Source organism: Macrosteles quadrilineatus, unplaced genomic scaffold (genome assembly GCF_028750875.1).
Source record: "Macrosteles quadrilineatus isolate MER2022 unplaced genomic scaffold, UCM_ALF_1.0 Scaffold_4__1_contigs__length_99947679, whole genome shotgun sequence".
Taxonomy (NCBI): domain Eukaryota; kingdom Metazoa; phylum Arthropoda; class Insecta; order Hemiptera; family Cicadellidae; genus Macrosteles; species Macrosteles quadrilineatus.
The window spans coordinates 19,788,394-19,802,237 of NW_026542597.1; the positions used below are offsets into that span (position 1 = coordinate 19,788,394).

General features: G+C 34.9%; 1 protein-coding gene across 1 annotated transcript in view; it reads left to right on the forward strand.

Moving 5' to 3' along the window:
• The window catches only part of LOC128992788 (calcineurin-binding protein cabin-1-like), a 58,062-nt gene that overhangs the window by 41,932 nt on the left and 2,286 nt on the right, over nucleotides 1-13,844 (forward strand). The window contains exons 28-35 of the mRNA XM_054416528.1: nucleotides 2,685-2,824; nucleotides 3,735-3,792; nucleotides 4,030-4,302; nucleotides 5,598-5,670; nucleotides 7,714-7,913; nucleotides 8,685-8,848; nucleotides 11,839-12,064; nucleotides 13,443-13,568. Coding sequence (XP_054272503.1) covers nucleotides 2,685-2,824; nucleotides 3,735-3,792; nucleotides 4,030-4,302; nucleotides 5,598-5,670; nucleotides 7,714-7,913; nucleotides 8,685-8,848; nucleotides 11,839-12,064; nucleotides 13,443-13,568 — 1,260 coding nt within the window. The remainder of the gene's footprint in view (nucleotides 1-2,684; nucleotides 2,825-3,734; nucleotides 3,793-4,029; nucleotides 4,303-5,597; nucleotides 5,671-7,713; nucleotides 7,914-8,684; nucleotides 8,849-11,838; nucleotides 12,065-13,442; nucleotides 13,569-13,844) is intronic.

Genomic DNA, 13,844 nt, shown 5'->3' on the forward strand with positions numbered 1-13,844 from the left:
ACGGGTTGGTGTACTTTTTCACACATTTTCCCTATATTTTATCATTATTCTAGACAGATCATCTGAGATTATTGTCATACATGTTTTCATCATTGGAAAAATCTTTGATTGTGTAATACAATACAAAATAATACAAGTGATGAAGGGCACCCATTTGAGCCGTGTCCATATTTTGTTAAACTAATAGTAGTTTACAGCAACTGGATAAAACATTTTACAATATTTATGTAGAAATATGTGGATGATTTAGAAAGTCATCAAGCCGGAAAACTGCAATATACTGCAGACTTTTAAGGGAGGTTACTTTGATGTATTCATTCAGCTTAAAGAAAACATAATGTAGATATGTATTCAAACAAAAACCATTTAATTTATCTCTAAAAATAAAAATATATTCTCAAAGTGCACCGAACAGCAGCCTAAAAAAATACTACCTATTTAACTTATCCAGATAGTTACAAAATGCTCAAACTCGGATTGTGACATTTAAAATTCGGCTTATATTTTTCTTAACCAACAGATTATTCATCTGCAGAAGAAGTTCATTATGCTCTTATCGTGTCTAATAACATCCTAACACAGAAACCTTGCCCAAAATGGTACCTATCTTGACAAATTATTTGCAGTGGCCTATATTACGGACCGCGGCCCACTGGGTTGGTGAGATTATTGAAAATAACAATACACTTTGACTGTAAAAAATGGCAAAAATACTAATTACCATTTAAGCAGAGACTGTCACTATAGAAAGGACATGTTACTTTTAAACTAGATCACATCATCCTTTGATTACAACAATGCGTGTAAACTTCACTATTTACGTATCAGCCAATTCAGTTCAGTCAATATTTTATTCATTGAATGGTCAACCATATTTTGTAAATAACGCAATAGTCATTATTATTTTAAACTTATTACTCATTAAATCATGCTAAATGCTCAAAATTTGTATTATTTCACTCAATTTATCGCAGTTAGAAGAATAGCGTAAGCCTTGAAATTAACCGTCGATTTCGACGGGTTTCACCTAGTAATCTCTGATTTCACGCACTGCACAATCCACTGCACTGACAGACGCAATGAACTGGAATAAAACAGGACAGGAAGCTAGACGCTGTGACCGAGCGTTCATGTCTAGACACGAATTGCGTTTGTTTCCGTTCGTTATAACGAGGGATGACGCAATCAATTCGTTAAGTAGAGGTTGCGTTCGCTATATAGAGGTTCTGATATTGATAAATTCGTTATATAGAGGTGAATAACATCAGCCGGGATCGTCAAAAATTCGTTAAATCAAGGTTTATGATACGGTTTGTTCGTTATGTAGAGGTAAAATTTACATTGTTTTATATGGAAAGTTCTAGGGGATTAAAAAAAAATCGTTATATCAAGGAATTCGTAATATCGAGGTTCGTTATATTGAGGTTAGACTGTATTTTTGTAATTTGCAGTGGTTTCCGCGCCTAAAGAAACGCTTTAAAGGTATTTTCTTGTTTATTAAGATCGTAGGAATGTTTTAAAAATGTTTGAAAGAGAAGTCAAGAAAGTTCAGAAATACCGAAAAGAGAACATAAACTATAAACACGAAATAACAGGTTAAATCGTAGTTATAATAGTCAATCAGCTGCTCATAGTATTATTATCCTTAAGTGTTGCTAACCTATTTCCAAGCGTACACGGATTACGTGCATAATAGATCCACGCTGTTTTGTGTTATTTGGTTGGAATCACTAAAAAAAAAAAGAAGTTTAATCCGAAATATTCGGTAATCCGAAATGGGTCCGGTCCAAACCATTTCATACTAACGGGACTCTACTGTACAAGGAAGCCAACTTTTACGGGTGACTGTAAGAAAAATCTATTTTAATAAGTTATTGTACCAGGTTCATTCAAATGTAAGAGGATTTGTGTAATTTGTTTGCATATTTTTTGCCCAAATCTCTTGAAAATCTCAAAAAAATGTCACAGTTTCTATCTCCAATTGGTTAGTGAAATATTTACAGTATCCACCATACTGACAGAAAATGGATTCATTGCTATTGATTGCTAGTATGGGTTTATCTTCATACAATCATACAATATAGCAATTTATTTTATTTTATTGTAAACATTTAAAAAAATCTAAACAATACATTGTTTTGCTCCTCACTGCATTCTTCATTGTGACCAAACTTGGCAAGTTTATTTTTGTTACATTAAACTATTATGTAATGTAAAAAAATACTTTTCCATTCCCTGTAGCAGCAAACCTCAGTACCAGTACTCAGAACCAGTAATTTTAATGTTACTTTAAATAGGGAATACATCTGACAATTTTAAAGAACTTCAAAAAAATCCTATCTGGCAAATGGAAAATATCTTGATCTGCAGGTTTGCTGCGTCGGGGGTATTATTACATACTCAATGTTGTCCACAAATTAGCTTTTGAGACATTAATAATGGTAAGATACGGTCACTGGTCAGTTATAATAATTATCTTTTGTAAAAATAAAAGTTTACTAGTCTTACTCTGATAATATGCTATCCCTTTTATTTTTTTTTACGATGAATACAAAAAACGGAATAGGACCGTTTGTTAGTTACAGAATAGGACTTAGTATTGTAAAATATTCTTTTTCTTACTCTGAACTAAAAAAAAATTGTTTATTCCTTTTTTCATATTTTCTTATTATATTTGTATCCAGGTGTACTACAGAATTCATGCTGTTATTCTTAAATCTCTTGAACAATCTGAGGACAAACCACTCGATCCTACATTGAGAAAACTGTTTAGAGAAACTCTGGATAAAGTTGCGGCAAGTCCATTCGCTCGGAAAATCAGTCGGTGAGTACGTTGGAACTAGAATCAAGAATTTTTTATTCATCATAAGCGCTATGTACTATTTTTTTTAATTTGTTAATTAGTTAAATAAATTGATCTTTTGTTTAACTTGTACTTGATGTGTTAAATATGTATTTTTATGTTAGATTAAGAAATGTCATTGTATTTTTTATTTATTGATATTTAAGTTTGTCAGGTTAAGTGTAAGAGAGGGCCATGTGGCCCTAACTTTGCCTGGTAAAATAAAGAATTTTTCATTTCATTTCATTTCATTTCATTCATTTCATTTCATTTCATATGTACAATACATGTATTGGATGAAAGTCTATAAAATCGAATGGTAGCCTAACAGTTTACAGGCAAGACAAGATCAACTTTAAAACATGTGCAGTGTATGACATATATAACATTCATCTTGAAATAAAATAGCTACTTCCCTATAGGGAAATTTGCTAATAATTGTTTTAAAACCAAGCAAACACTAGAGGGAACAAGAAACAGGCGCATTGTGTATACAATGCATGCAGTTCATAGCTTCATAGTAAATTAGTATAAAACATGGAGCGGTAAGAGAAAAATAAAAAAAATGTATGTCAACAACTTACAACAGACAAATTAATACTATAAAATCAACTAAACAATTGGTTGGCTAGTTGTTTTGAGACCAGATTCTGGATTAGTATTTTTGGGCGGATATTGAAAAAAAAACACACAATTTGGGTAAATATTTCTCATTAAACTTACATTATTATTGGGATATTTAAATCCTTTGAGTTCCATACACAGTATAAGAAATACTTCTATTAAATCCCTTTTCTAAGTTGAAAAAGGTGGAGTGTATTAGATGTAGGCCTAGATGGTATGGAATTTAGTTTAAAATTCTTCTTATATAGTAAATAAAACTATTTTTTAGGAGTGAAGAAAGCGAAGGAGCTGGAACAGTTAAAAGCACCATCTATATTGATTCTGAAGTAAGTCTAGTTTACAATATGTAGTTGGTTGGCTGCAACAATTAATGCTTTGTTATCAAACAAAGCATTACAATCCTAAAACTGTCATGATTTTTCCATCTTTAGTTTGCACATGTCTTTCTACAACATTTTCTTAATTAAAAACCATTGTCTCTGTTATTATGGAAATCTAACATATGTTAGTTAATTGATTACCCTCTTGAACGATTTTTGATTGGATTGTGATTGAAATTGCAGGAGACAAGAATGGCAGCTGTGAAACGCCTTATGGACTCTGTGCTAGAAATGGTGGAAGCTGAGGTAGATATCAAGGAGGCTGTGGTTGGCAAAAGAGCGGCAGAAGGTGAGATAACACTGCCAGCTAAGCGGGTGAAGCGAGAAGACTCGGACAGCAAGAAACACAAGAAGAGAAGCTCAACGGAGAGCTCGTCTGATAGCGAGTCAGACAGCGAAAGCTCCAGTAGCAACTCCTCTAGCTCAAGCTCAGACAGTGAGGAATCTTCTAGTGAGGTAGCTGAGTGGAAGCTGGTCTTAACCTGTTGATTATTTAAAAAAATCACATCATCAATCCTAGATGATAGGCTGCCACGGTCACGGCAGATTGTCAAATGTAGGTCTTCGAGTGAAGAGTAAGACTAGGGCCGACGTTTCGGATGCGTAGCAGCTATTTATCTTTGGGGCAAACTACAATTCAACTGAATAGTAGCTGAATTGTAGTTTGCCCCTAAGATGGATAGCTGCTACGCATCCAAAATGTCGTCCTGTAGACTTACTCTTTTAAAACCCAAAGAAAGACCTACATTTGACGTGTTCAATTGTTTTGTTTAAAAAAAGATTTTATACAACTATATATATATATACTTTTAAGGTAACTTATATAACAAAATTAGGTACTTTCCTGTTAAAGGGAACATTCATTATTATCGATGATTTGTTTCGATATATCGATATTAACAAATTGAAACATATCAGCTGACAACTACGATGAATATTGTTCAGTATATAAAACTGGGTACTTTCCTGTTAAAGGGAACATTCATTATTATCGATGATTTTTTTCGATGTATCGATATTTTTGTTTTCCGATCATATTTATTACAAATTGACAACAACAACTAACTGATCTTGTTTGTTTAGGCTAAAATAGTCTATATGGATTAAGAAATGAAACTGTTCTAAGCTAACCTAACATAACCAACCAAACTTGCTGTACCATTTAAAACTTCCGTTTGGGTTTGGTAATAGAAAAGGCAAGTTAAACACGGAATTTTTAAATGTTACAGCAAGTTTGGTTAGTTATGTTAGGTTATTTTTTTAGAACAGTTTCATATACTGAACAATATTTATCGTAGTTGTCAGCTGATATGTTTCAATTTGTTAATATCGATATATCGAAAAAAAATCATCGATAAAAATGAATGTTCCCTTTAAGAGGAATGTACCTAAAACGGTTCTAAAAAAATAACCTAACATAACTAACCAAACTTGCTGTAACATTTAAAAATGCCGTGTTTAACTTGCCTTTTCTATTATCAAACCCAAACGGAAGTTTTAAATGGTACAGCAAGTTTGGTTGGTTATGTTAGGTTAGCTTAGACCAGTTTCATTTCTTAATCCATATAGACTATTTTAGCCTAAACAAGATCAGTTAGTTGTTGTTGTCAATTTGTAATAGATCTGATCGGAAACAAAAATATCGATATATCGAAAAAAATCATCGATAATAATGAATGTTCCCTTTAACAGGAAAGTACCCAAAATTATCATGGAAACTTATTCTAATTGAAGATTTCTTCACTTTTTAGGGGAAAAGTGGTGACGATAAAAAAGAAGGAAAAAGTTCAGAAGATGAAACAAAAGAAACCAACTGGAAGGAAGGTAGGTGCAACAGCCTTTGTGTCATGTTATACAGGGTTGGGCAAATGTGTGGATACCCCTAGTTAACTTTTAAACGTGTTGCAATAGGAAAACCAAACTCGGCACATATTTACAACATAAGAAATTGCACTTTTTCATCAAAGTTACAACTTTGCCCCAGCCCCCAAAATGGGGTATTTTGGGGGCAGCCCCAAATTTCAAATGTAAACACCTATCATGTGACCCATCATTTTAAAGGGTTTATCAAGGGAAATTGAATGGCGCAAACCAGAGGTCAATATCCCACGCCTAATCAAAATGGCAGCCATTTTAATTATTTAAGATGAGCAATCATGATAAAGTCTAGACACCCCCAGTTAACTTTAAAAATTAAATATTTTAATACTGACCAAAAGGTGAATTCTCTTTTTTCATAAAGGTATGCTGAGTTCAGTTTTCCTGCTATAAACTGTTAAAAAATTAATAGGCGATATTCCAAAATGACTGCCATTTTGATTAGGGGTGCGATATTGACCTCTAGTTTGCACCATTTAATTTGTCTTGAGAAACCATTTAAAATGAGGGGTCACATGATAGGTGTTTACTTTTAAAAATTTGGGGCTGCCCCCAAAATACCCCATTTTGGGGGCCAGGTACAAGTTCTAACTTAAATGAAAAAGTGCATTTTTTTATGTTGTAAACATGTGCCAAGTTTGGTTTTCCCACTGCCACACGTTATAAAGTTAACTGGGGGTGTCCAGACTTTATCATGATTGCTCATGTTAAATTAAAATGGCTGCCATTTTGATTAGGCGTGCGATATTGACCTCTGGTTTGCGCCATTCAATTTCTCTTAATAAACCCTTTAAAATGAGGGGTCACATGATAGGTGTTTACATTTGAAAATTTGGGGCTGCCCCCAAAATACCCCATTTTGGGGGCTGGGGCAAAGTTGTAACTTTGATGAAAAAGTGCAATTTCTTATGTTGTAAATATTTGTCGAGTTAGGTTTTCCTATTTTAATGCGTTAAAAAGTTAACTAGGGGTATCCACACATTTGCCCAACCCTGTATATAGAACCATTATGCATGACATGAGTTTTATTGTTTTTGATTTTTTTTTCATACAACATGTTTTTAAAGTCCATGTATGGAAGATAACTGTTAGTATCATGGATGTTGTTTTAGTGACCACATTTACTTGAACCACTTTTTCAGCAGCCCTTTTTCACCTCATTTTACAAATTTACCATATAGTGAATAAGCTATTACTGTAGGTCTCCTGGTAATATCTAGCCCTGGGACCAATTTACTTTTTAATTTTGAGGTCCCCAGAGCCGTTTGTATTTGTATATGTGGCCATTAGCACAATAGCTTGGTTGAAAATGATCCGATAATGATGATGTTCGGTATAAATGACAAATGTGTAAATCTGTGTTCATTCGAACAAGTTTGCAAACCAGCATGATCGGACTATGGGAACGAGGTTTTATGTGGTGAAAATGGGGTTTTCCCATTTTTGTCCATCGAAATAAAAATCTTTGCAATCTTTCTCTAAACGGTTTTGTTGAGTTATAAAAACAAATGCTAGTGTTGCAAAGCATTGTTACATGCTAAACGGTTACAGAGAAAAGTTAAGAAATCTGTAAATTAAAAATTCCCATGTTAACCTTATAGAGAATATAAGTAAACTAATGAAGTGTTTGTTTCTTTATGGCTGTATTTCAAACATTTATTTTTATTTGATACTTTGACTAAAACATTTGATTAAAAATACATTTATAGAAAGTAATCTGCTTCAGCAAACCTGATTACTAATTGAACCTTGTTTTGATAATTTTATTTAAAAAGGAAATAAAGCTGACATATTTTAATTGAACCTTGTTTTGATAATTTTATTTAAAAAGGAAATAAAGCTGACATTATTTAGGAAGTATTTTAGTGAAAATCAAATCAGGCCAGTGGAAATTTGCTTAGTCTGCAGGCTCGCTGTAGCAGTAGTATTGATTATGTTTGTATTTAAAAATATAATGAAAACTTGATCAATATGAATCGGTTTCCCCAGAGCAAGCGCTGCTGACAACGGCTTGTCTGGAAGCATTGGAGGAATGTGTGCGGCGGTTCCCTGAACACTACAAGTCTCTGTATCGCCTCGCCCACTTCTACTTCCGGTCGAAGCTGCGGAGAAACGTAGACAAGGCGAGGCAGCTGCTGCTTAGTGAGGGTGGACTGTTCGCCAGCCGTAGGCATTCCAACTTCTTCAATGTGAGTCTAATACTTCCACAATAGGGTTAGGTATTTTAGTGGTGGGATTTTAGGGAAAAAAATAAAAACTGAAAGAAAATGTTAATTTTGGTTAATTGGTTGCTGCTTGCTATGCAATGATTTTGCTGCGATAGTGGGATATGATGATGACTTTTTTATGACATTTTGCTGGGATAACTGGAGACGGTCACAGTTGTGATGTGATCACTGATTATAGTATAGTCATTATGATAAACACGCAATATCTTGTAATTTATTATTACACTAAGGCTAATAATACTGCTTTTCTACCTAGCTGTGCTTTTTTTCATTATTTGGTCACAATTACCATTGTTAAATCAACTCATCTCTAAATTTTGCACCCAAAGGTCAAAATCAAGCTTTCAGCTTTATTGAGAAGATAGGTTACATACATAGTTAACAGCCATGACAGCAGCCATTTGTAATTTATAAACTCTTTCTCTACACTTGACAAAGTCCCTTAGGGGACGAAATATTGTGTGCACAGTGTTTTTCTACTTGTTCTATGGCCTACCTACACTTTCAAGGTAAGCTAGCTGCTATCCTCCTTTTTCTACAATTCAAAATCCTGGCCTAGAGCCTTTCCTTGAACAAAACACAATTGGTTTTTTATGTTAAGACTTTAATACTTTTATACTTTTCAATGAAATGGTGACCATACAAAGTAGGTATTTAAAGCCAAGTTTGAATGGAGATGAGTGTAGGATGATCTTGTAGTCTTGTTATTGACTAAGGCCGACTTATGTTCAGGGCGTGTGGCGTATTCCATCCAACGAGATTGACCGTCCGGGCAGTTTTGCCTCTCACATGAGTCGCTGTGTGCTGCTCCTTGTAGAAGTGTTGAGACATGGCCGAGACCACAAGATGCTGTTTGACCTTGCGCTTAGGCTGAGGGACACACCGGAGTCAGATAAGTATGTCACATTCGTGTAGCACAGCTCTCTTATACAGAATATACATGGATAAATATTTATAGGGTGTACAGGAACCGCCTTGGCACAATTTGTTCCTCGAGTAATGCCTTTTGTGAACTATTATAAACACTGGCTTAACCTTCAGGGGGTGCACGTCAGTAGAAAGATTAAAACACACTAGTTAACAATTAATGTAAATGTATCCTTACATCTTGAAGTATTCTCTTGAGCCACACTGCTTCCCCTACAGCCAAATTTGCAGCAATCAACTCAAATTCTGTAGTTGACAAAGCTACACATTTCTGACGTTTACTACACCAGAACACTGGACTAAGCACCTTTATTTCCTCATCCATCTCCTTGACCCAATGATGAGAATCCTTGCATGTCACCGCTTCCTTGCACTTAGTAGGTTCTGCAACACATGTCAGAAGGGCACAATCAGCAGGTTTCACAAGAGGCTTCAATTTTGATTTGTCTCTGAAACTATACCTCTGTTCTTCTTTGTCAGGTAATCTTGCAGTTACTGAAGAGTTGGTTTCAGTTGTAGGAAACTTTTTGTTTTGTTCCACAGGCTCCTTGAAGTCAACAAAATATCGATTGCCACCAAATGATAACACAGGCATTGGGCCACAAACATCAGCATTTATGCAATCACCAGGTTGGTTAACAAGTTCTTTGCGAGTACCAAAACTCAACCGATGCATTTTGCCAACAATACAAGCGTCACATATCTCAGACTTAGTACCTGAATTTGAGAATTCAATACCATTTTTCTTCAGGTTTGTCAAAACATAACGCTTATTTTGATGCCCTAATCTCTCATGCCACAGTTGTAAATCATCTCTCAAAGCAATTTGAGCTTCAGCATCTTTAATAGGAATAACTTTCATATTCATAATGAAAAATCCATTCTTTCAATGTGATTGAGCAACCAAAACACCATTCTTGAAAAAATTACATTTGTCCTTGCAGAAAGTAGAAATTATACCTTTGTCCAACGTAGAGGAAATAGAAAATAAGTTCTTGCCTACTTCAGGAACATACCAAACATCTTCCAAATGATTTATCTGGCATTTTCCTCCCACAATCATCTCTACAATTATGTTTCCTTTGCCGAGTGCTTCCATGGTTTGACCATTTCCAACTCCAACATGCTTAACTGTTGAAAATGCCTCGTACGTCACAAACCATGATCTGTTCATTGTCATGTGCTGCGTAGCTCCAGAATCTGCAATCCAATTACATGCTTCGATGCATTCTTGTGAGCGACCACAATATTCAACAAAAGCACTTCCAGGTTTTAGTGACTGTTTGACACTAGGACAATCCCTCTTCATGTGACCAAGCTGGTTACATGAAAAGCATTTAGGTCTCCATTTCTTTTTCTTATTTTCAGCTCCAACATCACTGACGGTAATTATGCTTGATGTTGATTTCACACGGTTAGAGTTAGGTTGTGAGAAAGTTTTATGTTTTGAACCAGTGTAAAATGCAGCATTAGACTCCTTTACACCTCCAACTTCTCGCTCCTTCATTCTCATTTCAACCGTACACAGTCTCTCTCTCAGTAATGACAGTGTCCTCTGATCCTTCGGTACAGACTCCCAAGCGTTAATGAATTCACTATATTCACAGGGCAACGCATTCAACACCCTATTTAGGAATAATGAATCAGGAAGCTTAACTTTATCTTCTTTCCAAGTTTCGTCCTGTAGCTCAACCCAAAGTTTTTCCAGCTTTGCTATGTGTTTCGCTACACTGTCATGTGAGTCCTTTTCCTTAATTCCAAAGAGTTCATTAAACAGACGGTCTTGTCTCTGTTCAGTTCTCTGTTCAAAAATACTCAAAAGTTTCCCCCACATTTCCTGTGCAGTTGAACACATATTTATAAGCTGTCTTACTTGACTGCTAACAGATGAAACAATGATATTCTGTGCCGAAAATTCTTTCTTTTCAAGTACAGCAACCTGTTTCTGATATTTGTCCATCTTTGAAGCATCTTCATCTTCACCTGGTTTCTCAGGGTATACAAGCTTTGGGTATACAAGCTCAGGATAACAGCTTCCATTATACCATGAGCTCGAAACTGTATGACTACTTGAAATTTCCAATCTATCCAATTGGATTGACCCTCCAGTTTATCAACTACATAAACTTTAGAAATTTCCATGGTAGACAAAACACTTGAAGACAACTGAACAAGATTTTTCAAAAAGACAAATAACAATCAATCACAGTTTCTTTCACATACATCCTACTAACAAATCCAATAAATAAACACAGTTATTAGCGAGTCTGGGCCACCATAACCTGTTGTAATACACTGATTTTGCTAGTAGGATAAAAGAAATGTAAGAACTGTTAGAGAACCATTTAATAGACTTAGAGTAGTTTGTTTTCATAACAACTTAAACAAAACAAACATTATAATAATCAGAATTACATTATACAGCTGTTACACAGGACTGAGTAAATTATTTTTTATCTCAACAATGAGAAAGTTTGGATGGATGGATGTATGTTTGTGACAAGTAAACGCGAAAAATACTGGTCGGATTGGGCTGAAATTTGGTATGATGATAGCTCACATTCCCGATTAACATATAGACGCATTCTTATCTTAAAAGTCCTTTTGGGCTCCGCCCCAGTGGCTCTGGAGTTTCCCATGTTAACCTTATGAGTAATCGTATTTAAAAGGAATAAAAGAATTATGTCAGCTGTTTCAACTACACAAGTTGGTTCTATGATATTGAATAGCATTAAAAAGTTACAAGGTTTACCAACAGGGTGCAGTACAATTATTTTTTTACATTTATGACAACAGCTATCCTATTAAGGGCATAAAGGTAAAATTTTGTTTTTAAAAGGCTTATGTTTAACAATTTTATCAACAGATGTAAAGATCAAAATATTTCTATTTCGTGTTCTCTTCCCGCTGCAAAGCACGGGTACAACAGCTAGTTATTTATAAAACTAATGTTTTACAGAAAGTACCTCCGAGATCCAGAGAGGGAAGAGCTGTCCAATGAGGCGCTTTTGTTGTGTCTTCAAGCTCTGCGTAAGAAAATGTCAGACGCCAAGACAGTAGAGGAGGAGAAAGCAGCTGTTATTGACGTATTCAAAATATACAAGCGATGTGTCAAGCAGTGGGAGGCCAACAAGGGTCAGTTCGCTACACTTCTCACCGACGCCTACGCTCAATACAAGAAAGAGGTAGGGTTCAAGCTGACAATGGCTCCCAAACCATTTCTACCTACCCTTTGGGTTAGAAGTTGTTAACCAACCTTTCTGTTATTTGATTGTTTAGAGCAATGAATATCCATTTTTACCCTCTAGCGTTTCTATTCACTATGTTGCGACACATTTTGTCAACCCTCTGACATCTTCAGGCATCGACTTTCACTTTGTAATAAATATCAACTTGAAACAGTCACTAAACATGATTTAGACACAAAACAAAGATATTTAATTTTTACTAGATGGTTACATATGAGATAATTAATAGGCAAGCATGTTTCTTAAAAACCTTTTTTCTCAGCTCATGTGCATCGCAGGGAAATTCTACGCATACTGTTGAAAAGATATTTTCTGTAGATATGCAGACTCCCTTTATAAATTAAAATAGACTAAAAAATAAGCACAAAAAATTAATTTAAAATTAAAAAAAATTATAATGGGTCCTATGGGTTGCCATGCTGGTGACAAAATATTAACAGAAAATAAAAACAAATAGAAGAAAATACAATCACATGTTTTATTTACAGTGTGGGGTGAAAATAGAGAAGTCTGTACATTACATATTTTTAGCTGAGTTTTTGATCACTGGACTACCTCTAGTATGAGATAATTTTGTGAGTTTTATAAGGAAGTACAGTGTGAATTAGGTAATTTACTGGACGACAAAGTAAACACTCATTGTTTGAAACTGCCATGCGCCTGGAAAAGAGTATTGACATCACAAGACAAAGTACACCACAGATATTGCTCCTTCCTGTCGTCATCGCCCAGAATTAATCATGTGTGTACTTGCGATGTGGCCACAGCAAGGGCAATCTAAATTAAATGTCTTTGTTTTGTGTGTTTTGTCATGACTGTGACTGTTTTATGTTGATATTTATGACAAAGCTATTATAGTGGATGACAATATGTCTCACAACTTAGCAGCAAATAGGAGTGCCAGAAGGTGAAAATTATTATTTATTAACATTTTACATTCCAGCAGTAGGAAATCAACTCTAATTTAAAGTAAGAATACTTATGAAGAGTCTCTGCAGCCAACTTAAGTCCTTCGACCGCATGTGATCATCATGCTACTGCTTAAATCCTAAGCGTTGTCTAAGCCAAATTTCCGCCATTGTCTTCCCTCCGTCCCCCCGGATTGAAATAATTCATGATCTTACATTAAATGTAAAAGAAAGACCTAATAGTAAATTTGGGTAGGTAGTGGTCAACTTTCTTAATTGAGAAATCAAGATGATTGTTACAGAAAAAACCGATTTTCACCCTTCACTCTATATTTATCGATCAGTTTTATAGTAATATTATTATTTATAAGATATGTTTTTTACAAACAAAATCCATGTTTGACCAGGAGGGCAGCGTTAGTGTGTTGGACACTGCTGTCAAGTTCTGCGAGAGAGAAGTGACGCTACAGAAGGCAGCCTCTAACACTCCATCCACTCCTCAGGCTGCGTTCTCATCACCTGATGCTAGTCAGGTTAGTTATGTTTTGAGCATTCCGTTTATCACCTACAGGTAGTCTTCACTTGAAGCTGTTCCATTTTATAAAGTTATTTTATCACCTAATTAAAATCTTTTGTTGCAAACAGACTAAAAAGCGAGTGTCGTGCCACTGTCAATGTTATGGGCCAGGTTTATACTTTAAAATTAAAACAAAAAAATGGTTCAATTGTTACCAACTAAGATTTGGATTTTTTTATGGTTGAGATGTTTGATGGGATCATTTTTCATTTTATTGGTGTAGCAACAAACC